This window comes from Salmo salar, chromosome ssa26, assembly GCF_905237065.1.
Source record: "Salmo salar chromosome ssa26, Ssal_v3.1, whole genome shotgun sequence".
Classification (NCBI taxonomy): Eukaryota; Metazoa; Chordata; class Actinopteri; order Salmoniformes; family Salmonidae; genus Salmo; species Salmo salar.
Window position 1 is genome coordinate 48,495,398 of NC_059467.1, and position 27,974 is coordinate 48,523,371.

The window sequence follows — 27,974 nt, forward strand, 5'->3', positions numbered from 1 at the left end:
TCAGCTCACACAAATGTCAAAGGTCAGGATTGATATTGTCATTTATCAGCGTAGTAACAAACCCCCACCAAGCGACCATGTGACCCCCAAACTGGTCACACCACTCTCATTAGTGGAGTTAGATTTTTCTGTTTTAGAAATTCATTTCCTGCAATTCTACACATTTTGACATGCTTTGTGTGTTCATATGATACCTGAGTGACTCAATCAATGGGGGGGGGGGGGCACTGGGGTTGAGGCCTCTGGTCATGTGATCTGGATGACTACAAGATTTTAGATGGGTAAGTTAGGCTAACCAGCTATCTCGCTAACATGACCAGTAGTTGATCAACTGGACATTTCAGACAGGTTATAAACAGCTCTATAAGATCTGCCTGTGAATGACATAACAAGAGGAAAAACTGCTCAAGCACAACCACATTTCAAAATTGAACCTTGTACATTTTCCCACATCAGTCACTTCAATCAAACTTTATTATTTCATCAAATCTCTGTAATAACCAGGGTTGGGGTCCAGTCAATTCATAGAGTAAACCAAATTCTAATTAGAAATGTTCCCGTTTTAAAAGGCATCGAAGAGAATTGGAATGTGTACTTCCTGAATTGACCACAAGCCTGCTTAATAACTCATAAATAGTATAAAATGTCAGAATTTGTATCCACATACTTTACATACTGTAATAAGGTTATTACATTTCATACTTTTTTCTTCCAACATAAATAAAAATGCAATACAATATGTCCTCAATTTGTTTAGTATTCAGTAGACGTGTTCTCCTTACAAACCTTTTTTTCAGTGGTAAATGTCCACATTTTCAAAGTATTTTTTTTCCTCATTAGTAATACTCAAATCTTTCCCAAGGACTTGATGGATTCGCTCTCAGAACGATCATTAAAAGATACCAAGTTAAAAAGTATTGTGTCCAACTTGATGCCCTTGTAGTTCTTCATGGAAATTGTCTTTATATATTGAATAACTCACCATAGTGTGATGGAAGCCACATAATGTAGACACACACTTATCCAAAAAGGGTAATTCCCTCCAATCTGTGTGAACTAATGTAAATATTCCAGAATACCACTCTGGAATCAGGTTTTCCCATGATGATGGAAACTCCACTTCTCTTCCCGGCTGGGGTATGTTCTTTAGAGTGGTCCGTTCGTACTGGACATCTTCAGATACCTCCCTGTTTTACTGTTTTCTTCTGTTTTGTGCCTTTAACACATATCCTCTCCCTATTTATTCTAACCCAGATATCCTCTCCCTATACACTATAACCCAGATATCCTCTCCCTATAGACTATAACCCAGATATCCTCTCCCTATTTAATATAACCCAGATATCCTCTCCCTATAGACTATAACCCAGATATCCTCTCCCTATTTAATATAACCCAGATATCCTCCTCCCTATAGACTATAACCCAGATATCCTCTCCCTGTTTAATATAACCCAGATATCCTCCTGCCTATAGACTATAACCCAGATATCCTCTCCCTATAGACTATAACCCAGATATCCTCTCCCTATTTAATATAACCCAGATATCCTCTCCCTGTTTAATATAACCTAGATATCCTCCTGCCTATAGACTATAACCCAGATATCCTCGTGCCTATAGAATATAACCCAGATATCCTCTCCCTATTTAATATCACCCAGATATCCTCTCCCTATAGAATATAACCCAGATATCCTCTCCCTATAGACTATAACCCAGATATCCTCTCCCTATAGAATATAACCCAGATATCCTCTCCCTATAGACTATAACCCAGATATCCTCTCCATATGTAATATAACCCAGATATCCTCTCCCTATTTAATATAACCTAGATATCCTCCTGCCTATAGACTATAACCCAGATATCCTCCTGCCTATGGACTATAACCCAGATATCCTCTCCCTATTGAATATAACCCAGATATCCTCTCCCTATTTAATATAACCCAGATATCCTCTCCCTATTTAATATAACCCAGATATCCTCCTGCCTATAGAATATAACCCAGATAGCCTCTTCCTATAGACTATAACCCAGATATCCTCCTGCCTTTAGAATATAACCCAGATATCCTCTCCCTATAGACTATAACCCAGATATCCTCCTGCCTATAGAATATAACCCAGATATCCTCCTGCCTATAGACTATAACCCAGATATCCTCCTGCCTATAGACTATAACCCAGATATCCTCTCCCTATAGACTATAACCCAGATATTCTCTCCCTATTTAATATAACCCAGATATCCTCTCCCTGTTTAATATAACCCAGATATCCTCTCCCTATAGACTATAACCCAGATATCCTCCTGCCTATAGAATATAACCCAGATATATCCTCTCCCTATTTAATATAACCCAGATATCGTCTCCTCTCAACCCTCCTTCTCTTTTTCCTCTTTAGCGGCTGAATCAGACTCTCCATGGCTCTCCTGGTCCCCATGCCCACCATCGATCTCTGTCTGGCTAGCCATGCTCCTGTCTCCCCCCTCCATCTCCTCCATGTCCAACACCACCTCCTCAGTCTCCTCCTCCTGACCCAGAGTATCCGGGATGATCTCCACCTCGATCCCAGAAGCATCCTCGTTCTCCTTAAACCACACTGACTTCCCTCCTTCCTTCCTTCCCCCCTTGGCGAGGATGGACCTCATCCCGTCCTTGTCTCCTCCTCCTCTCCCCCCTCCCCTAGCAGGGCTGCTGGCCGGGCTGGGCTTGGCATGGTGGTTGTGGTTGGCGTACAGGCCGCAGAAGCCACAGTGGCGGTCGCTCCGGCGTCGCTCCAGGGGGATGGCCCTGCCTCTGTCCCCAGGGACAGTAGCACCTCGGCCCCTCTTGTCTACCGGCTCTGGACGTCTGGGTCCGCCGCGCAGGGCATCACCCTCGGTACCCTGGTAGCCATCGTTGGTGTACTGCAGGGTGTCCTTGGGTCTCCCATGGGGTCTCGCCATCTTCAGACACGGAGCCAAACACTACAGACAGGACAGAATACAGGACAGCTACCATGTCAAATCTGACAAGTACAAGGATCACAGGATAAGGGCTTTATGTGTTGTGTATATCATTTGGTTGAATAAATAGTAACAAATAAATAATAAAAGGTGATAAATAGTCATAAATAATAGTAATAAAGTTGTCCTATGAGTTAAAAACTGAAGCACTAGAGAGAGAGGAGTAGAGAGAGAGAGAAAGCTGTCATTTACACACAAGTTAATGAACCATTGATCTCTAGGCATTGTTCAATGTCACAGATGCTTCTGCCTTCCTATAGCGTTAGGTTCATTTATTCTGCTTTAACACAGAGAGCCCTTCTGTGAAGTACTACTCATAAATATTCAGTGAAGCTGTTCAATTCGATCAGGATAAATGCCTTGCTCACAGGCCTTCCATCAGCATCTAATCCTATCCAGGGTTATTCAACCAGCCTTCACTACTCCATCCAACAGCCCCGGCTAGCCTGCTTACCTGCTCCCAGATCTGTTTGTTAAGTCCTGCCAAGGTGTTGGCAAGACAGCACAAACAGTTCTGACGATAGGTTACCTTCTTGTTAGGGCTAAGGCCGCTTCAAAAACACTTACAGGACAGAACTTTCACCAAGTGTCATGCTGCGGAACTTCCTCAATACCAGCATCCCACTGGGAGGAATCCACATGAACGCCCCTCCAACTGGTGATTACTAGTGGGGAAACTCACCTATCATCTCTGACATCTCCCACATACTGACCTCTGATGTCACATCCCACTGGGAGAAACCCAATGACGCCCCTCCAACTGGTGATTACTAGTGGGGAAACTCACCTATCATCTCTGACATCTCCCACATACTGACCTCTGATGTCACATCCCACTGGGAGAAACCCACATGAACGCCCGTCCAACTGGTGATTACTAGTGGGGAAACTCACCTATCATCTCTGACTTCTCCCACATACTGACCTCTGATGTCACATACTAAGGAAATGACCTGGATAACAGCATTTTTGGCAGTTAAATACAACAACAAAACATTATTCCTGCAAAAAAATTATCTATTAATATGTTTTTTTGAACACTATAATTAGTCTGCGAGGCTGATAGCTGTGCTGTTAGTGTATGGGTAGCCTGATAGCTGTGCTGTCAGTGTATGGGTAGGCTGATAGCTGTGCTGTTAGTGTATGGGTAGGCTGATAGCTGTGCTGTTAGTGTATGGGTAGGCTGATAGCTGTGCTGTTAGTGTATGGGTAGGCTGATAGCTGTACTGTTAGTGTATGGGTAGGCTGATAGCTGTGCTGTTAGTGTATGGGTAGGCTGATAGCTGTGCTGTTAGTGTATGGGTTACGCAGCTTGTTTGCCATTAGCCAACAGGCCTACTCAACGAGTTTAAAGCACTTCAACACATACAACTCGTTGATCCCAGTTTACAAGTAGTATTTTCGGAGTTTCCCACTTGTAATGAATGCAGCATCAGTTCTGAGCTGAACTCACAGAATGGTGCTGACCTCAGTTATGTTGTCCAGGTTGGTGCCTTCTTTCATCAGGCGGGAGATCAGGAAGCCAATCACGATGAAGCAGAGAACCAAGATGGCTGCCATGACCAATCCTAGCAGAGCCATGTCCCCCGCCCGGTACCCTGCCCCAGAGGGCAAGGGAACCGCCACAGCTGTAGAGGGTCAGAGGTCAGGGAAAATAATAGTCAGTCAAGGCAATCAGTCAAGATATCAATCAATCAACATATAAAATCAAGATATCAATCAACCAATCAAGTTATCAATCAACCAATATATTAGTCAATCAAGCCGTTACAGCAGACAATGGCCTTTGAGATGTACCTAAGCTCTACTCCACTTCACTTCTAACTTGAACCCCATCATAGCATATCAATACAGGCTTTAATATGGAGAGTACAGAGTCTGCTGTTGGTAGGAGTAGATCCCCACCATAGTATATTAATACAGGCTTTAATATGGAGAGTACAGAGCCTGCTGTTGGTAGGAGTAGATCCCCACCATAGTATATTAATACAGGCTTTAATATGGAGAGTACAGAGCCTGCTGTTGGTAGGAGTAGATCCCCACCATAGTATATTAATACAGGCTTTAATATGGAGAGTACAGAGTCTGCTGTTGGTAGGAGTAGATCCCCACCATAGTATATTAATACAGGCTTTAATATGGAGAGTACAGAGCCTGCTGTTGGTAGGAGTAGATCCCCACCATAGTATATTAATACAGGCTTTAATATGGAGAGTACAGAGTCTGCTGTTGGTAGGAGTAGATCCCCACCATAGTATATTAATACAGGCTTTAATATGGAGAGTACAGAGCCTGCTGTTGGTAGGAGTAGATCCCCACCATAGTATATTAATACAGGCTTTAATATGGAGAGTACAGAGCCTGCTGTTGGTAGGAGTAGATCCCCACCATAGTATATTAATACAGGCTTTAATATGGAGAGTACAGAGTCTGCTGTTGGTAGGAGTAGATAATCTGAACAGTCAGTCGTCCACCATCAAGGGCTCATTTCTCTTTGCTATGAATTAACCTTCCCTTGTGGTGCTATGTGAAAGTCGTACCTGGTATAACCAGGACAGAGAGGGCCGCTGTACCAAACTCCCCTGTAGACAGGTCCATAGCACGAATCTACACACACATCACAAGGAAAAATACATTATTATCATGCCTATGAATGTCTCTGCAACCCCCCAGCATTAACCAAAACATTTATCAAAACAATTATAGTAGTCTAGTAAGAGGCAGGTAACTACTCAGCTGCAGAGCGAAGGACTCTGCCTTCACAACCCTCTTCAGAAGAACAATGAGACTGGTAACCACTCACCTGCAGAGCGAAGGACTCTGCCTTCACAACCCTCTCCAGAAGAACAATGAGACTGGTAACCACTCACCTGCAGAGCGAAGAACTCTGCCTTCACAACCTTCTCCAGAAGAACAATGAGACTGGTAACCACTCACCTGCAGAGCGAAGGACTCTGCCTTCAAAACCTTCTCCAGAAGAACAATGAGACTGGTAACCACTCACCTGCAGAGCGAAGGACTCTGCCTTCACAACCTTCTTCAGAAGAACAATGAGACTGGTAACCACTCACCTGCAGAGCGAAGGACTCTGTCTTCACAACCTTCTCCAGAAGAACAATGAGACTGGTTACCACTCACCTGCAGAGCGAAGGACTCTGTCTTCACAACCTTCTTCAGAAGAACAATGAGACTGGTAACCACTCACCTTCAGAGCGAAGGACTCTGTCTTCACAACCTTCTCCAGAAGAACAATGAGACTGGTAACCACTCACCTGCAGAGCAAAGGACTCTGCCTTCACAACCTTCTCCAGAAGAACAATGAGACTGGTAACCACTCACCTGCAGAGCGAAGGACTCTGTCTTCACTATCCTCTTCAGAAGAACAATGAGACAGGTAACCACTCACCTGCAGAGCGAAGGACTCTGTCTTCACAACCTTCTCCAGAAGAACAATGAGACTGGTAACCACTCACCTGCAGAGCGAAGGACTCTGTCTTCACAACCTTCTCCAGAAGAACAATGACACTGGTTACCACTCACCTGCAGAGCGAAGGACTCTTTTTTCACTATCCTCTTCAGAAGAACAATGAGACTGGTAACCACTCAGCTGCAGAGCGAAGGACTCTGTCTTCACAACCTTCTTCAGAAGAACAATGAGACTGGTTACCACTCACCTGCAGAGCGAAGGACTCTGTCTTCACAACCTTCTTCAGAAGAACAATGAGACTGGTAACCACTCACCTGCAGAGCGAAGGACTCTGTCTTCACTATCCTCTCCAGAAGAACAATGAGACTGGTAACCACTCACCTGCAGAGCGAAGGACTCTGTCTTCACTATCCTCTTCAGAAGAACAATGAGACTGGTAACCACTCACCTGCAGAGCGATGGACTCTGTCTTCACAACCTTCTCCAGAAGAACAATGAGACTGGTTACCACTCACCTGCAGAGCGAAGGACTCTGTCTTCACAACCTTCTTCAGAAGAACAATGAGACTGGTAACCACTCACCTGCAGAGCGAAGGACTCTGTCTTCACAACCTTCTCCAGAAGAACAATGAGACTGGTAACCACTCACCTGCAGAGCGAAGGACTCTGTCTTCACAACCTTCTCCAGAAGAACAATGAGACTGGTTACCACTCACCTGCAGAGCGAAGGACTCTGTCTTCACTATCCTCTTCAGAAGAACAAACCCTTCGGTTGTCACGTTGACATAACTGCTGTACTGCACCTCGTATCTCATGTCTGGGTTTACACCCTGAAACACACGCACAACCACACACACGCACAAACATATATACACACACACACACACACAAATAAACACACACACACAAACAAGCTGATTAAAGTTGTGTGTCAGTGTTTCAAATCCCACACAGAACAGAAGCGTAACTACCCAGAATTGATGGTAATTGTGTCATTTCTAGGACTGTCACGGTGCCAGACGAGTATGTCTCTACTGTATATAAGACGTGACATTACATTTAGAGGTCCCATGAACAAACACAGACTGAGATTGTAAGACAAGTGTCTGCTAAAATGATTCAAATGTAAATGTTGATCTCTTCTGACTCTTACGGTGGCAAAGTCCTCGTCTCTAGCCCTGACCCTGAAGGGTCTGTTGGAGGTTCTGTCTCGTAGGATCATGGTCTCTGGGACTGAGTTACTGTAGATATATCCTTCATAACGCTCCTTCTCAAACCGCGGAGGGTTCCTGCTCTTCTTCAGCACCTCGATGGTGACCTGAGTCACCGCAAACTGGTCCCTGTTGGTGACCTGGGAGGCCTGGGAGAGGTGGGAGAGGTGGGAGAGGTGGGAGAGATGGGAGAGGTGGGAGAGGTGGGAGAGATATGGGAGAGAGTATTGTCCATCTCCAGTCCCCGAGGGCCTAGTGTCTGCAGGTTATTACTTCCCCCTTGTGATTAAGGTCATTGATTGGTTAGGAACTCCTGTTGTGGAAATTCTAACCAAGTGAGAAAGACTTTGTTAATTCTTCAAACAATCAACCTTTATTTAATAAGAATTTCAATAATGTAGCTGGTCGATCCCAACACTCTGAAGTGTGATGCCAAGAGCTCAATCATACAGAGAATACAGAGGTCTACATGACAAACAACAGATGTGTGGAATGGGTCAGAAGGTGAGGCTTGGTATATGAGAAAGGAGCCAGATAGCATTTGCTGTGAAGACTGTTCTAATTGTATATAAACCAGGGTTTGGCCCCATTATGATCCCACTATTTATAAAGGCAACATCTAATGGAGTCTATGTGCCATTAACACAAACCTTTTTTTAATTTAAGTAGGCAAGTCAGTTAAGAACATATTCTTATTTACAATGACAGCCTAGGAACAGTGGGTTAACTGCCTTGTTCAGGGGCAGAACAACAGATTTGTACCTTGTCAGCTCAGGGATTCGATCAAGCAACATTTTGGTTACTGGCTCAACGCTCTAACCACTAGGCTACCTGCTGGTTACTGGCCCAATGCTCTACCCACTAGGCTACCTGCTGGTTACTGGTCCAATGCTCTAACCACTAGACTACCTGCTGGTTACTGGCCCAATGCTCTACCCACTAGGCTACCTGCTGGTTACTGGTCCAACGCTCTAACCACTAGGCTACCTGCTGGTTACTGGCCCAATGCTCTAACCACTAGTCTACCTGCAGGTTACTGACCCAACGCTCTAACCACTAGGCTACCTGCTGGTTACTGGTCCAATGCTCTACCCACTAGGCTACCTGCTGGTTACTGGTCCAATGCTCTAACCACTAGGCTACCTGCTGGTTACTGGTCCAATGCTCTAACCACTAGACTACCTGCTGGTTACTGGTCCAATGCTCTAACCACTAGACTACCTGCTGGTTACTGGTCCAATGCTCTAACCACTAGACTACCTGCTGGTTACTGGTCCAATGCTCTACCCACTAGGCTACCTGCTGGTTACTGGTCCAATGCTCTAACCACTAGGCTACCTGCTGGTTACTGGTCCAATGCTCTACCCACTAGGCTACCTGCTGGTTACTGGTCCAATGCTCTAACCACTAGACTACCTGCTGGTTACTGGTCCAATGCTCTACCCACTAGGCTACCTGCTGGTTACTGGTCCAATGCTCTAACCACTAGGCTACCTGCTGGTTACTGGTCCAATGCTCTAACCACTAGGCTACCTGCTGGTTACTGGTCCAATGCTCTAACCACTAGGCTACCTGCTGCCCCCAAAACTTGCTCTAGTTCCTGAGTATCATCATTATCATCAAAATGTCATTTGGTAACGCATATACATAGGCCAAATAGATGAGGATCAGATTCCCTCTCAGGATCAGAGGGTTCCTCCTCTCCATTCAGCAGGGACATGATGAGAAGAACCTGGTCTCAGGGGCCAAACCCTGCTTTCTATACAAATACAACAGTCTTCACAGCAAATGCTATCTGGCTGGGGGGATACTCCTTTCTCATATACTGTACCAAGCCTCACCTTTTGACCTATCATCTGCTGTCTCGTGCATGGGAGTTGCATTAGATGCAGCTGGGGAAGCCATACTCTACTAGACAGAGAAGAGTGGATCCCAGCGCTGGCTGGGAGCATCAGCAGAATGGATACGTCATTTCGAACTGAATTATGGGTGAGACTAATGTTTCTTGAAAACAATCGATAAAGAAATCCTAAGGGGGCTGCTGTGAATCTAAGTGGACCTGCGGGTTGCCATCATAGAGAATTATGTGGGGTTCTGAAACAGGGACGACTACGACTAGTTAAAAGCCTAGGGTGAGGGGTTCTGAAATAGGAATACCTACGACTAGTTAAACTAGTAAGACCATCTAAAAGCCTGGGGTTTAGGATTCTGGAAACAGGACACCTATGACTAGTGAAGTTAGGACTGATTAAAAGCCTGGGCTGTGTGATTTCTGAGAGATACCCATGACTAATGAAATGAGTGAAAATATAGTATGTAAATAATAAAATATAGGTAATGCCCTGGGTTAGTATAGTAAGATGTAAATGTATGAGTTACGGTATGCCAGGAACTAACCCTGAGATAGAAATGAGAAAATATTCCTACAGGTTATATTGTAGAAAACTAATTGATTATTGTGTTTTGGGAACAGTACAGTGTGAATGTGATATGAGAGTTACTGGATAATAAAAGATGACTATAACGTTATTGATGGATTCTGTGAATATATATATTAAAAAAAGGAATAATTGTATGTGTGTATTGTAATGAAACAGCAGGGAGCAGGCCTCGAACCCTCGACCTTCTAGCCCGAGGTCCGGTGCGCTATCGACTGTACCGCGAAAACATGCTCGAGTCGATTCCCGCGCTTATGAACCCAGGGTCGTTACAGTATAACCGATTACTGGAGATTTGATCAAGTAATAATCGAAATAATAATGATATGCAACTTTTTTTTTTAAACTCATACGTAGATGTACATAAGGGGTATAAGATTTTTTTTTAAATAAAAAGTATTCTGAAAAGTTCAGAGTGGTCCCTTTATGGATCATTTGATAAAGATAAGGTTATTAAGCATTGACCATTGTATGACTGTCTAAAGGGTCTGGGAAATAAGAGTTTTTTTAAAATTAAATAAAAGATTGGCGTATGTTCACTTTTGGTAAAAGTACGGGGAATTGATTTACACTAACCAATAAAACTATAAAAAGCTAATGGGTTTTTCTCCGTCCTGGTAATACATTTGGGGGGGAAAACCTGCCCATAATGCCTGGAAATTAGTTTTTCAACCTCTCTCTTTTTCGCAGCAAGAGACGAGTTGCTACATATTATCGGATAATCAATTTTTCTATAAAGTCAGAGAGAATTCAGATGGAATATCGACGTAACTGTTACGGAGTCTAGTTGATAGGTAATCGACTGGCCGGACTGTTCCCCGGACTCCACGTGTAGGGATTTGTACAATGCATGAACAAGGCTATTGAACTAGACATTGGTGTCTGTCTTTATTACTTTATCCAATATATCATACTGAAACAGTAACTTGGATCGACGTAAAAAGCCTAAGTAGGTTTTCTATCAAAATAATTGTCATTGTGGTGCAAATTTTATGTAATACAGGAATTTCAATATGTCGCAAGAGAAAATATAATCCGCTTTTATTAAACTCGACAGATCTGTTTCCAAATCAGTGGATGTCCATTTACTCGTTTGACTGCCCTGATTGTAAATGAATCCCTTTGCGCATATAACATTTCACCAAATGTTGGACGAACTGGTAATTGTGTCGTTATTATTTGGTAGATTAAACCCCTACAACTCATCCAGAACGAAGTTCTCTCACGTCACCCCGCTCCTCCGCTCTCTCCACTGGCTTCCAGTCGAAGCTCGCATCCGCTACAAGACCATGGTGCTTGCCTACGGAGCTGTGAGGGGAACGGCACCTCCGTACCTTCAGGCTCTGATCAGGCCCTACACCCAAACAAGGGCACTGCGTTCATCCACCTCTGGCCTGCTGGCCCCCCTACCTCTGAGGAAGCACAGTTCCCGCTCAGCCCAGTCAAAACTGTTCGCTGCTCTGGCACCCCAATGGTGGAACAAGCTCCCTCACGACGCCAGGACAGCGGAGTCAGTCACCACCTTCCGGAGACACCTGAAACCCCACCTCTTTAAGGAATACCTGGGATAGGATAAAGTTATCCTTCTAACCCCCCCTTAAAAGATTTAGATGCACTATTGTAAAGTGGTAGTTCCACTGGATATCTTAAGGTGAATGCACCAATTTGTAAGTCGCTCTGGATAAGAGCATCTGCTAAATGACTTAAATGTAGATGTTAAGAAAACTACAAACTATTATAAATGGTCTATTTGCGGGATTTACTTGTCATTTCAATAGCATTGGGTCTGTGTTACTGACTCAAATCTGGGTTTCTGATTGTAATTCAACTGTTGCCATGGTTTTCTTAGCTAGATACAGCAGCCGGTGTTTGTTTTAACAGGTAAACTGGACGATTTAGCAGCTCGCTCAGTTCAAATGAACAGACTCATTTATTCAACATGAATAGCGAGGCGATTTCAAGATAATACGTTTTTGTGATGCCTAATCAGAAGGGACTGTTACCTACATGTAATGCATTTTAAATCAGCAAGCTGTAACCATGACAGAGGGGCAAATTGCGACAGAGCTGTAACCCTGATTATGATAAAACATGGCTACAACTGCAATGGATTGAATTTGTGGGCAGTAAGAGGCTCTAGTTTTGTGAACTATTTTAGCTCCCATCAAAATTTATATTTTCCCTTAGGAATTGGCTGATGTATTTTATACATGTGGCGCATTACATGTTAAATCTTAAAATAATATACATTTAATAAGTGTGAAGCAGATGTGTGGAATGGGTCAAAAGGTGAGGCTTGGTATATGAGAAAGGAGTATCCCCGAGCCAGATAGCATTTGTTGTGAAGACTGTTCCAATTGTATAGAAAGCAGGGTTTGGCCCCTAAGACCAGGTTCTTCTCATCAGCTATCCATACCAGAGACATCTCCTTCCTGGTACCTCATAGTACAGAAACGCCAGCTCATTCTATGTAATGCAGGCTGTAGGTTCGATCAGCGAGCCATCATAAATCAATTGCCAGCGCCAAGCCCCAGAGGCCGAACTCAGGCCACACAGACACAGAAGAGAGAGTACTGAGAAACCTTAGTTGATGAATAAACAGTATTAAAACACCAGCCTGTAATTTTCTACCAAGCTCCCTTAACCCTGTTGCCTAGGTCTTAATTGGACATGTTTTAACTCCCACCTTGTAATTAAGTCTAGTAGAGGGAGGTGGTCTATCTAGTAGAGAGGGGGAGGTAGTCTAGTCCTTGTATTTTTCTGTCATTTTACCAGGTAAGTTGACTGAGAACACGTTCTCATTTACAGCAACAACCTGGGGAATAGTTACAGGGGAGAGAAGAGGGGATGAATGAACCAATTGTAAGCTGTGGATGATTAGGTGACCATGATGGTATGTGGGACAGCTTGGGCATTTTTGCCAGGACCCCAGGGTTAACACCAGGGTTAACACCCCTACTTTTATGATAAGTGCCATGGGATCTTCAGTGACCACAGAGTCAGGACACCTGTTCAACATCCCATCTGAAAGATGGCACCCTACACAGTGCAGTGTCACAATCACTGCCCTGGGGTATTGGGATATATCTTTTTTTTTAGACCAGAGGAAAGAGCACCTCCTACTGGCCCTCCAACACCACTTCCAGCAGCACCCAGTCTCCCATCCAGGGACTGACCAGGACCAACCCTGCTTAGCTTCAGAAGCAAGCCAGCAGTGGGATGCAGGGTGGTATGCTGCTAGCTCTCTGTAGCCTCCTGTGACAGACTGTTAATATAAATATCAAATAGCATGACCAGCACACACAAGATTTGGTTCTGGGTTTCCAGATTACTATATCATAAACTAGAATTCTTCTCAAACCCAAATGGGATCAGATAAAGTCACCACAATGTATTTTATATTAGTGACTTTTAGAAGTCTATAGCTACTTTATGAACTATATGTTTATAAAATGTGTTCTGAAACCCCAAATTACGTTCTAGTAAGAAAAATGCATCTCATTCATCATCATTTGAAAAGATCCATGATCTGAAGATCAATTTCAATGTTGAACACAATCATAGCTTTCAATCGATTAAATGACAAAAGAAGAAATTGAGTCCACAGATGGAAATACAGATTGAAAAGACATCTCTTACCAGGACAGTGAGGGTTATTGGGCCTGCAATGTCTGCGGCTTTGGCCATGGAGATGTTCCCCGTCTCCTCATCGATCTGGAAGATGCTGCCTTCATTCCCTGGGAGGGAAAGATACACAAACCATGAAGTCAACATCAGTCTGTTATGAGATACAGAGGAGAAACCATGAAGTCAAGATCAGTCTGTTATGAGATACAGAGGAGAAACCATGAAGTCAAGATCAGTCTGTTATGAGATACAGAGGAGAAACCATGAAGTCAAGATCAGTCTGTTATGAGATACAGAGGAGAAACCATGAAGTCAAGATCAGTCTGTTATGAGATACAGAGGAGAAACCATGAAGTCAAGATCAGTCTGTTATGAGATACAGAGGAGAAACCATGAAGTCAAGATCAGTCTGTTAAGAGGAGAAACCATGAAGTCAATATCAGTCTGTAGATACAGAGGAGAAACCATGAAGTCAAGATCAGTCTGTTATGAACAGAGGAGAAACCATGAAGTCAAGATCAGTCTGTTAGAAGATACAGAGGAGAAACCATGAAGTCAAGATCAGTCTGTTATGAGATGCAAAACTAGATTACTGTGGGGAGAACATCACAACTAGATTACTGTGGGGAGAACATCACAACTAGATTACTGTGGGGAGAACATCAAAACTAGATTACTGTGGGGAGAACATCACAACTAGATTACTGTGGGGAGAACATCAAAACTAGATTACTGTGGGGAGAACATCACAACTAGATTACTGTGGGGAGAACATCACAACTAGATTACTGTGGGGAGAACATCAAAACTAGATTACTGTGGAGAGAACATCACAACTAGATTACTGTGGAGAGAACATCACAACTAGATTACTGTGGAGATGACAGCAAAACTAGATTACTGTGGGGAGAACATCACAACTAGATTACTGTGGGGAGAACATCACAACTAGATTACTGTGGAGAGAACATCTAAACTAGATTACTGTGGGGATGACAGCAAAACTAGATTACTGTGGGGAGAACATCAAAACTAGATTACTGTGGGGAGAACATCACAACTAGATTACTGTGGGGAGAACATCACAACTAGATTACTGTGGAGAGAACATCACAACTAGATTACTGTGGGGAGAACATCACAACTAGATTACTGTGGAGAGAACATCACAACTAGATTACTGTGGGGAGAACATCAAAACTAGATTACTGTGGGGATAACAGCAAAACTAGATTACTGTGGAGAGAACATCACAACTAGATTACTGTGGGGAGAACATCACACTAGATTACTGTGGAGAGAACATCACAACTAGATTACTGTGGGGAGAACATCACAACTAGATTACTGTGGGGAGAACATCACAACTAGATTACTGTGGGGAGAACAGCAACTAGATTACTGTGGGGAGAACATCACAACTAGATTACTGTGGAGAGAACATCAAAACTAGATTACTGTGGAGAGAACATCAAAACTAGATTACTGTGGAGAGAACATCAAAACTAGATTACTGTGGGGATGACAGCAAAACTAGATTACTGTGGAGAGAACATCACAACTAGATTACTGTGGAGAGAACATCACAACTAGATTACTGTGGGGAGAACATCACAACTAGATTACTGTGGGGAGAACATCACAACTAGATTACTGTGGAGAGAACATCACAACTAGATTACTGTGGGGAGAACATCACAACTAGATTACTGTGGAGAGAACATCAAAACTAGATTACTGTGGAGAGAACATCAAAACTAGATTACTGTGGAGAGAACATCAAAACTAGATTACTGTGGAGATGACAGCAAAACTAGATTACTGTGGGGAGAACATCACAACTAGATTACTGTGGGGAGAACATCACAACTAGATTACTGTGGGGAGAACATCACAACTAGATTACTGTGGAGAGAACATCTAAACTAGATTACTGTGGGGATGACAGCAAAACTAGATTACTGTGGGGAGAACATTAAAACTAGATTACTGTGGGGAGAACATCACAACTAGATTACTGTGGAGAGAACATCTAAACTAGATTACTGTGGGGATGACAGCAAAACTAGATTACTGTGGGGAGAACATTAAAACTAGATTACTGTGGGGAGAACATCACAACTAGATTACTGTGGGGATGACATCAAAACTAGATTACTGTGGAGAGAACATCAAAACTAGATTACTGTGGAGAGAACATCAAAACTAGATTACTGTGGAGAGAACATCAAAACTAGATTACTGTGGAGAGAACATCAAAACTAGATTACTGTGGGGAGAACATCACAACTAGATTACTGTGGGGAGAACATCACAACTAGATTACTGTGGGGAGAACATCACAACTAGATTACTGTGGAGAGAACATCACAACTAGATTACTGTGGGGAGAACATCACAACTAGATTACTGTGGGGAGAACATCAAAACTAGATTACTGTGGAGAGAACATCAAAACTAGATTACTGTGGAGAGAACATCAAAACTAGATTACTGTGGAGATGACAGCAAAACTAGATTACTGTGGGGAGAACATCACAACTAGATTACTGTGGGGAGAACATCATAACTAGATTACTGTGGGGAGAACATCACAACTAGATTACTGTGGAGAGAACATCTAAACTAGATTACTGTGGGGATGACAGCAAAACTAGATTACTGTGGGGAGAACATTAAAACTAGATTACTGTGGGGAGAACATCACAACTAGATTACTGTGGGGAGAACATCACAACTAGATTACTGTGGAGAGAACATCACAACTAGATTACTGTGGGGAGAACATCACAACTAGATTACTGTGGAGAGAACATCACAACTAGATTACTGTGGGGAGAACATCAAAACTAGATTACTGTGGGGATGACAGCAAAACTAGATTACTGTGGAGAGAACATCACAACTAGATTACTGTGGGGAGAACATCAACTAGATTACTGTGGGGAGAACATCACAACTAGATTACTGTGGGGAGAACATCAAAACTAGATTACTGTGGAGAGAACATCAAAGCTAGATTACTGTGGAGAGAACATCAAAACTAGATTACTGTGGGGAGAACATCACAACTAGATTACTGTGGAGAGAACATCAAAACTAGATTACTGTGGAGAGAACATCAAAACTAGATTACTGTGGGGATGACAGCAAAACTAGATTACTGTGGGGAGAACATCACAACTAGATTACTGTGGAGAGAACATCACAACTAGATTACTGTGGAGAGAACATCACAACTAGATTACTGTGGGGAGAACATCACAACTAGATTACTGTGGGGAGAACATCACAACTAGATTACTGTGGAGAGAACATCACAACTAGATTACTGTGGGGAGAACATCACAACTAGATTACTGTGGAGAGAACATCAAAACTAGATTACTGTGGAGAGAACATCAAAACTAGATTACTGTGGAGAGAACATCAAAACTAGATTACTGTGGAGATGACAGCAAAACTAGATTACTGTGGGGAGAACATCACAACTAGATTACTGTGGGGAGAACATCACAACTAGATTACTGTGGGGAGAACATCACAACTAGATTACTGTGGAGAGAACATCTAAACTAGATTACTGTGGGGATGACAGCAAAACTAGATTACTGTGGGGAGAACATTAAAACTAGATTACTGTGGGGAGAACATCACAACTAGATTACTGTGGGGAGAACATCACAACTAGATTACTGTGGAGAGAACATCACAACTAGATTACTGTGGGGAGAACATCACAACTAGATTACTGTGGAGAGAACATCACAACTAGATTACTGTGGGGAGAACATCAAAACTAGATTACTGTGGGGATGACAGCAAAACTAGATTACTGTGGAGAGAACATCACAACTAGATTACTGTGGGGAGAACAGCAACTAGATTACTGTGGGGAGAACATCACAACTAGATTACTGTGGAGAGAACATCAAAACTAGATTACTGTGGAGAGAACATCAAAACTAGATTACTGTGGAGAGAACATCAAAACTAGATTACTGTGGAGAGAACATCAAAACTAGATTACTGTGGAGAGAACATCAAAACTAGATTACTGTGGAGAGAACATCTAAACTAGATTACTGTGGGGATGACATCAAAACTAGATTACTGTGGGGAGAACATCACAACTAGATTACTGTGGAGAGAACATCACAACTAGATTACTGTGGAGAGAACATCACAACTAGATTACTGTGGGGAGAACATCACAACTAGATTACTGTGGGGAGAACATCACAACTAGATTACTGTGGGGAGAACATCAAAACTAGATTACTGTGGGGAGAACATCACAACTAGATTACTGTGGAGAGAACATCACAACTAGATTACTGTGGAGAGAACATCACAACTAGATTACTGTGGGGAGAACATCACAACTAGATTACTGTGGAGAGAACATCACAACTAGATTACTGTGGAGAGAACATCAAAACTAGATTACTGTGGAGAGAACATCAAAACTAGATTACTGTGGAGATGACAGCAAAACTAGATTACTGTGGGGAGAACATCACAACTAGATTACTGTGGGGAGAACATCACAACTAGATTACTGTGGGGAGAACATCACAACTAGATTACTGTGGAGAGAACATCTAAACTAGATTACTGTGGGGATGACAGCAAAACTAGATTACTGTGGGGAGAACATTAAAACTAGATTACTGTGGGGAGAACATCACAACTAGATTACTGTGGGGAGAACATCACAACTAGATTACTGTGGAGAGAACATCACAACTAGATTACTGTGGGGAGAACATCACAACTAGATTACTGTGGAGAGAACATCACAACTAGATTACTGTGGGGAGAACATCAAAACTAGATTACTGTGGGGATGACAGCAAAACTAGATTACTGTGGAGAGAACATCACAACTAGATTACTGTGGGGAGAACAGCAACTAGATTACTGTGGGGAGAACATCACAACTAGATTACTGTGGAGAGAACATCAAAACTAGATTACTGTGGAGAGAACATCAAAACTAGATTACTGTGGAGAGAACATCAAAACTAGATTACTGTGGAGAGAACATCAAAACTAGATTACTGTGGAGAGAACATCAAAACTAGATTACTGTGGAGAGAACATCAAAACTAGATTACTGTGGGGATGACAGCAAAACTAGATTACTGTGGGGAGAACATCACAACTAGATTACTGTGGAGAGAACATCACAACTAGATTACTGTGGAGAGAACATCACAACTAGATTACTGTGGGGAGAACATCACAACTAGATTACTGTGGGGAGAACATCACAACTAGATTACTGTGGAGAGAACATCACAACTAGATTACTGTGGGGAGAACATCACAACTAGATTACTGTGGAGAGAACATCAAAACTAGATTACTGTGGGGAGAACATCAAAACTAGATTACTGTGGAGAGAACATCAAAACTAGATTACTGTGGAGAGAACATCACAACTAGATTACTGTGGAGAGAACATCACAACTAGATTACTGTGGGGAGATCATCAAAACTATATTACTGTGGGGAGAACATCAAAACTAGATTACTGTGGGGATGACAGCAAAACTAGATTACTGTGGAGAGAACATCACAACTAGATTACTGTGGGGAGAACATCAAAACTAGATTACTGTGGGGAGAACATCACAACTAGATTACTGTGGGGAGAACATCACAACTAGATTACTGTGGAGAGAACATCACAACTAGATTACTGTGGGGAGAACATCACAACTAGATTACTGTGGAGAGAACATAAACAACCCGTTGTACCTCTAAGTATCCTGTAGCTGATCAGCTCACTCCTGTTTCTGTCTCCATCCTTGGCGTATAACGGACCAGGCTCCAGAGATAAAGCACCATCCTGTGGACAACAACAGACCTGGGTCAAATACATACTGTATGTGAAATACTTGAGCTGCACTTGGTTTAGTTTGCCCTGTTTAATGGAACCAATTGAATAGTCAAACTCACCGCGATTGCTAAAATACACTATAAGTACTCTACAAGTGGATGTTGCACTTCTATTAGATGTGCGATGTGGACTGATGAAGCAGAACGGGTCAACTTTAACAACAAGAAGAAGAGACGTTCCTCTCTCTGTTAAGTTTCACAGATATACTGTAACACACACCTCTCTCTGTTCAGTTACACAGATATACTGTAACACACACCTCTCTCTGTTCAGTTACACAGATATACTGTAACACACACCTCTCTCTGTTCAGTTACACAGATATACTGTAACACACACCTCTCTCTGTTAAGTTACACAGATATACTGTAACACACACCTCTCTCTGTTCAGTTACACAGATATACTGTAACACACACCTCTCTCTGTTCAGTTACACAGATATACTGTAACACACACCTCTCTCTGTTCAGTTACACAGATATACTGTAACACACACCTCTCTCTGTTCAGTTACACATATATACTGTAACACACACCTCTCTCTGTTCAGTTACACATATATACTGTAACACACACCTCTCTCTGTTCAGTTACACAGATATACTGTAACACACACCTCTCTCTGTTCAGTTACACAGATATACTGTAACACACACCTCTCTCTGTTCAGTTACACAGATATACTGTAACACACACCTCTCTCTGTTCAGTTACACAGATATACTGTAACACACACCTCTCTCTGTTCAGTTACACAGATATACTGTAACACACACCTCTCTCTGTTCAGTTACACAGATATACTGTAACACACACCTCTCTCTGTTCAGTTACACAGATATACTGTAACACACACCTCTCTCTGTTCAGTTACACAGATATACTGTAACACACACCTCTCTCTGTTCAGTTACACAGATATACTGTAACACACACCTCTCTCTGTTAAGTTACACAGATATACTGTAACACACACCTCTCTCTGTTAAGTTACACAGATATACTGTAACACACACCTCTCTCTGTTAAGTTACACAGATATACTGTAACACACACCTCTCTCTGTTAAGTTACACAGATATACTGTAACACACACCTCTCTCTGTTAAGTTACACAGATATACTGTAATACACACCTCTCTCTGTTCAGTTACACAGATATACTGTAACACACACCTCTCTCTGTTAAGTTACACAGATATACTGTAACACATACCTCTTTCTCTGTTAAGTTACACAGATATACTGTAACACACACCTCTTTCTCTGTGAGGTTGACCTTTGCCCTGTAGCCGGAGCTGACACACAGTTTGGCTATCCCCAGGTTGGTTCTGACACAGGGCTGGAACCACGGTGGACGGTTGTCAATGTCCTTCACGTTAACCGTGATGGTCACCACGGCAGTGAACGAAGGCTCGCCAGACTCAGAAACGTTATACGTGTCCTGGGATTAGATTGTCAAGGAAGGTCAAGGGGCATTGAGCTGAGGACAGCAAATCCTGGTTCTCTACTATATAGGATTATGTTATTTTACAGATTCTAGTATATTTCTAGAATACTTTTCAGATTCTAGTATATTTCTTGAATACTTTACAGATTCTAGTATATTTCTTGAATACTTTACAGATTCTAGTATATTTCTTGAATACTTTACAGATTCTAGTATATTTCAAGAATACTTTACAGATTCTAGTATATTTATTGAATATTTTACAGATTCTAGTATATTTCTAGAATACTTTACAGATTCTAGTATATTTCTAGAATACTTTGAAATCCCATTTCACATAAACAGTAGGGCAGAATGTAAAGAACAGTATACCTGTACATGTAAGACAAGGGAGATCTTTTGGACGGAGTCGTAGTCGATGATGTTGTGCACCAGTATGTTGGGGGTGTTGGCGTTCTCCAGTCGTAGATACCTGTTCTGGTGACACCAACAATGACAAACGTGTCTGTTTAATCTCCTAACTGCTGAGCAATGATTTGACTGAACCTTTATTTATACCAGGTTAGTCTTGTTGAGATAAAAATAAAAAAATTCAGGAAAGAGCTGGACCAAGACAGCAGCATCAACAGATCAGTGATGGTGTTCATCGGTGATAGAGGGAAGGTCTTACCGTGGCTGACTCTAAACGATAGTACAGTGGCTCAGAATCAATGTCTGTGGCCTCTATCCGACCAACACTGGTGTTCACAGGAGTCAGCTGTGGGAGAGAGGGCCCAGAATCAACATATTATGTTACAGAAATGTTACTTCTTGGAAATGTACCGATATGGAAAGTTAATTCATACAAACTGATGTGGTATTATATGAAGGGTGCAAGTAGTTTATTACTATAGTCATCATAACATAGTCACCATTGTATTTTTAGGCCCACATATAAGTGTCTAATGCTATAAAATATATAGTAAATGAAAGATGGTCAGTCTCACCTCGTTCACCTGGAGAACGTAATGACTCTGAGCGAAGTTTGGAGGATTATCATTCACATTTTCAATGAAAACTTCAACAGACACGTTCACCTTAGAAAAGAGTGGATCGTTGTTAGTTTGCATTTGAAAGCAGCAAAACATTTTAGAGAACCTACTTATTTTTAGAGTTGAAGATTTGATGTGAAAGCAAATTGATATTCTACACATTGAAGTTCTTCACCCATAGCTTCAGAGCAGAAATATGGTTTGACCATTGACAGGTACAGCCCAGAAATAGCGAGGCCAAATGATGCTTAGGAATCCAGAGTCCTATTCCCTATATAGTGGTACTACTATAGACCAGAGTCCTATTCCCTATATAGTGGTACTACTATAGACCAGAGCCCTATTCCCTATATAGTGGTACTAGTATAGACCAGAGCCCTATTCCCTATATAGTGGTACTACTATAGACCAGAGTCCTATTCCCTATATAGTGGTACTACTATAGACCAGAGCCCTATTCCCTATATAGTGGCACTACTATAGACCAGAGCCCTATTCCCTATATAGTGGTACTACTATAGACCAGAGCCCTATTCCCTATATAGTGGTACTACTATAGACCAGAGCCCTATTCCCTATATACTTTAGACCAGAGCCCTATAAGGTACAATTTGGGACATAACCCATGACTATGACATTTCATTTACATTTTAGTCATTTAGCAGACACTCTTATCCAGAGCGACTTACAGTAGTGAATGCATACATTTCATACTTTTTTGTTGTTGTACTGGTCCGCCGTGGGACCAGTATGAGACATGTCATCACTACTACTAACTGATCTGGAGCCAGTTCTGTTGCAGCGCACCCGGACTCACAGCCCCATGACCATGAGACATGTCATCACTACTACTCACTGATCTGGAGCCAGTTCTGTTGCAGCGCACCCGGACTCACAGCCCCATGACCATGAGACATGTCATCACTACTACTCACTGATCTGGAGCCAGTTCTGTTGCAGCGCACCCGGACTCACAGGCCCATGACCATGAGACATGTCATCACTACTACTCACTGATCTGGAGCCAGTTCTGTTGCAGCGCACCCGGACCCACAGAGCATCATCCACACTGGGCAGGGACTGGGAAACAAACACAAAAGCAGCAGCTGTTATTTCACATCATAGACAGAATATATCGGCATAGTCCCTCCACCTTTCTTTTGACCTTTTTGTCAATGGAAAAATGACCTTTGACCCCATAACTGAGTCAGTTCATGGCCACGTTCCAGTCCAACTACTTTGCAGTTGGCATGCAAGCCAGACCTCACAACACTACCTGAACTTGTCCACAGTTTTAAAATAACTGCACTTTGTGACATGTTAAAAATGCTATAAATGTTAAAGTTCTGACACTGTACGTATAAAGTGTCTCAGAGTAGGAGGTCTGATCCAGAATCAGTCTCCCCCTGCTTGTATTCTTTGTATTCTACAAAGCAAAACTGATCCTAGAATCAGCTTGATACATTGTCCTTGAGCTCTCACCTCAAAGTCCAGTCCTCTCTTGGCGATGAGGTCCGTCCCCCGCAGGTAGAAAGCCTCCGCAGGGTTCTCTGTGATGGTCAGCTGAACATCAACACTACAGTTGATCCTGGCTACTAGAATGTCCACAGTGCTGTTCTCTTTTATAGACACAGGGTCAGGAGAAACTGTACAGACTGAGAGAGATGTCAAACAGACACAGATACAGGGGTCAGGAGAAACTGTACGTGTGGTGGAGGTGTGTCTACAGATACACTGTATTAATGAAGGTGTGGAGGAGGTGTGTCTACAGATACACTGTATTAATGAAGGTGTGGTGGAGGTGTGTCTACAGATACACTGTATTAATGAAGGTGTGGAGGAGGTGTGTCTACAGATACACTGTATTAATGAAGGTGTGGAGGAGGTGTGTCTACAGACACAGTGTATTAATGAAGGTGTGGAGGAGGTGTGTCTACAGACACACTGTATTAATGAAGGTGTGTCTACAGATACACTGTATTAATGAAGGTGTGGAGGAGGTGTGTCTACTGATACACTGTATTAATGAAGGTGTGGTGGAGGTGTGTCTACAGATACACTGTATTAATGAAGGTGTGGAGGAGGTGTGTCTACAGATACACTGTATTAATGAAGGTGTGTCTACAGGTACACTGTATTAATGAAGGTATGGAGGAGGTGTGTCTACAGATACACTGTATTAATGAAGGTGTGGAGGAGGTGTGTCTACAGATACACTGTATTAATGAAGGTGTGTCTACAGGTACACTGTATTAATGAAGGTATGGAGGAGGTGTGTCTACAGATACACTGTATTAATGAAGGTGTGGAGGAGGTGTGTCTACAGATACACTGTATTAATGAAGGTGTGGAGGAGGTGTGTCTACAGATACACTGTACTAATGAAGGTGTTGAGGAGGTGTGTCTACAGATACACTGTATTAATGAAGGTGTGGAGGAGGTGTGTCTACAGATACACTGTATTAATGAAGGTGTGGTGGAGGTGTGTCTACAGATACACTGTATTAATGAAGGTGTGGTGGAGGTGTGTCTACAGATACACTGTATTAATGAAGGTGTGGAGGAGGTGTGTCTACAGATACACTGTATTAATGAAGGTGTGGAGGAGGTGTGTCTACAGATACACTGTATTAATGAAGGTGTGTCTACAGGTACACTGTATTAATGAAGGTATGGAGGAGGTGTGTCTACAGATACACTGTATTAATGAAGGTGTGGAGGAGGTGTGTCTACAGATACACTGTATTAATGAAGGTGTGTCTACAGGTACACTGTATTAATGAAGGTATGGAGGAGGTGTGCTATTGATAAGAGCTAGGTAAATGAGTAATCCGTTTGAACAAGGGGATTGTAAATAGAAATGACACTTGTTTTAGATATATTTTACCTAATAATCACAAGAGACAAATGTGAAACCAGTCATATGGCAACAAACTGAAGCATATCAACATATCAACTTTCCCACAATAAAGTTTATGAAATGTTGTGCCATTATTGCAGAATTTAAATGTTAAGACCTTTTAACTTGTAGGGATGGGCACTCTTGAATGTCTTAATTATAGGCTACCCCGACTTTCTCTATCTCCTATTTCTATCACGTTAAATATTAGCCATTATCAGTATCGACAGTCAGTAGGCCTAACAAACACACTACAATTCAACTGTTAGTTCCAGTCATTTGGTAAATAGCCGACATTATCATTCCATTTAATTCCATTGTTTCGTGTAGCTTCATTTGCTTCCTCTATAAACGCCGTCGTGGCCACGTGGTTGTTGCTGAGGATCATTAGTAACGGGTGATGACGTCACAATAAGAAGGCCCTGTAGGCGTTTTCCGCAAGGTGGGAGACCCACGAGGTCTGGGGGCACATGCTCATGTCATCGATGTCTATGTTTTATTTATTTTAATAAATCACTTTGAGAGTAACCCTCCAACAAGTCATTCATGAACCTTTTTCATTTTCAGATGTACTAGGGAGCAAAGTGTTTGTTTGTTTTTTTAGCTTCAGGAATGTGACTGAAAAGGTGAAAAATAAAAGATAAACTGAAAGTATAAGGGGATATCGGTGAATATATGGCGTGGTCAAGACTACGACTGCGCCAGTGTAAGGAACACTCAGGTGTTCCAAATCGCATATTTAGCTTTACACCACTCCAGTCGACGTTTGGCATTGCGCATGGTTATCTTAGTCTTGTGTGCGGCTGCTCAGCCATGGAAACCCCTTTCATGAAGCTCTCGACAAACAGTTATTGTGCTGACATTACTTCCAGATGCAGTCGGTAGGGAGTGTTGTGAGTGTTGCAACCAAAGACAGATGATTTTTACTCGCTACGGTGCTTCAGCACTCGGCAGTCATGTCCTGTCAGCTTGTGTGGCCTACCACTTCCCGGCTGAGCCGTTGTTGCTTCTAGACGTTTCCACTTCACAATAACAAGACTTACAGTTGACCGGGGCAGCTCTAGCAGGGCCAGACATTTGACGAACTGGCTTGTATGACGGTGCCACCTTGAAAGTCACTGAGCTCTTCAGTACCGCCCATTCTACTGGCAATGTTTGTCTATGGAGATTGCATGGCTGTGTGTTCGATTTTATACACCTGTCAGCAATGAGTGTGGCTGAAATAGCCGAAATACAGTCATTTGAAGGGGTGTCCACATACCTTTGGCCATGTAGTGGACCATCTGTAGAGATGCTGTCTTTATCAGCATCATAAAACCTGATAGCGTGGATAGGGACCGTCTCTAAAGGTGAAGGTGCTGTCTTTATCAGCATCATAAAACCTGATAGCGTGGATAGGGACCATCTCTAAAGGTGAAGGTGCTGTCTTTATCAGCATCATAAAACCTGATAGCGTGGATAGGGACCATCTCTAAAGGTGAAGGTGCTGTCTTTATCAGCATCATAAAACCTGATAGCGTGGATAGGGACCGTATCTAAAGGTGAAGGTGCTGTCTTTATCAGCATCATAAAACCTGATAGCGTGGATAGGGACCGTCTCTAAAGGTGAAGGTGCTGTCTTTTTCAGCATCATAAAACCTCATACTATTTCAAACACATAAAATATGCATCTAAGCCAAACTGAAATCTTATCAGAAACATGTTGGGTCGTTTTCACAGATTTCTATTTTCTTGCATTTTATCGCTGACCCCTAAAGGTCTTGGAGAAAGAATCAGAGATGACAGAGAAAACATTACGGATGTCAACTATATTGAAGCATTCTATCGATCTATCAATTATATTATTCTGTTGAGCAAGGGTTGATTTAATCTTCTAGGTCCATTTATAATGACAGAAGAGAAGCTGCATCTAATTATAGACAAGTTGACTAACAAATAGCCTACCAAAATGTTGGAAATTATAAGCAGAAACATATCTAAATCAGGCAACAACAAAAATATCCTGCACCTCCTGTTAATTAAAAAAAATCCTTCTGCTGTCTCTGACTGCAGCCTACAGAACATTTTGTATATTAGTGGGTTAGGGTTGGGTGCAGGTCTCAGATGTTCACTTTATCACACATAGTCGGGCGGTTGCGGATGGGTTATTAGCAATTACGGGCGGGTGCGGGTGAGCCAACAGCTGACCTAAGCACGGCTAGCGTGTGGAGGAAAGGCATAACTTCCTAAGTCAGAATCAGGCCCATGGTCAGTATGACGTACAGGCCTCAAGGCCTGTGAAACAGTGACAGAGGTACTTATCAATGTATAAAACCATTTTTGATAGAGGTCAGATTGCACGGTGCTTGAGTACAGTATCCCCCCCATTAAACAAGAAACCACAATCCACAACCCCTCTCATAACACACCAAGATGACCACCTGACCAAAGCAGCCAATAGAACATCACTACTCACGTTTCTCAGCTGGACAAAGTATAGAAAGTAAAAACAACACCAGACAACCCAGAAGGATATTTGCAGTTTGCTGTTTTCCTTTATAATTATATAGTTCCATGTCCTGGTTTTCAAGACGACACAACAAATGAAGTCCGTAGAGAGGACGAGGAGAGGAGACGATGGTACCAGCTGGTACTCACTGGGCATAATGCTTTGTCTGTGTTGCCCTGCCTGACGTGTGGGAGTCGACTACAGTTGCAATGTTTGTGACTTCATCTTAGGGTCATATTATTGCCTAAAGAGCCTGCCAATAGTGACCCGCTAGCCTCCTACTAAAATACTTGCATCTGTTTTGCTGCTTGAAGGGATCACACTGGAAGTGTCTGAAATGGCATCCTATTCCTTATGGGCCCTGGTTAAAAGTAGTGCACTATATAGCGAATAGGGCCCTGGTTAAAAGTAGTGCACTATATAGGGAATAGGGTGCCATCCATCCCAGATTACCTCCACTCAAAAAGAGACCGCTT

At 42.4% G+C, this 27,974-nt stretch overlaps 1 protein-coding gene across 1 annotated transcript; it reads right to left on the reverse strand.

Moving 5' to 3' along the window:
• Nucleotides 1-243: 243 nt before the first annotated feature.
• Nucleotides 244-27,744, reverse strand: cdhr5a (cadherin-related family member 5a). The gene is made up of 14 exons (XM_045708988.1): nucleotides 27,466-27,744; nucleotides 23,594-23,766; nucleotides 23,126-23,191; nucleotides 22,067-22,156; nucleotides 21,751-21,837; nucleotides 21,453-21,557; nucleotides 20,889-21,074; nucleotides 19,486-19,576; nucleotides 13,732-13,829; nucleotides 7,597-7,803; nucleotides 7,160-7,273; nucleotides 5,557-5,623; nucleotides 4,484-4,644; nucleotides 244-2,977 (listed from the first exon to the last, which is right to left on the reverse strand). The coding sequence occupies exons 1-14, from the start codon at nucleotides 27,563-27,565 to the stop codon at nucleotides 2,384-2,386; spliced, it is 2,139 nt and encodes a 712-aa protein (XP_045564944.1). The 5' UTR covers nucleotides 27,566-27,744; the 3' UTR covers nucleotides 244-2,383.
• Between the last annotated feature and the right edge of the window lie 230 nt (nucleotides 27,745-27,974).

Bases quoted from the DNA above. Each gene is read 5' to 3' on its own strand.
- cdhr5a (XM_045708988.1), bottom strand. From the start codon at position 27,565: ATGGAACTATATAATTATAAAGGAAAACAGCAAACTGCAAATATCCTT. The intron at 4,645-5,556 runs GTACGACTTTCA...GACCCTCTACAG, and splicing joins CTCTGTCCTGGTTATACCAG to CTGTGGCGGTTCCCTTGCCC. The intron at 2,978-4,483 runs GTCAGCACCATT...TCCTGTCTGTAG, and splicing joins ACCTGGACAACATAACTGAG to TGTTTGGCTCCGTGTCTGAA.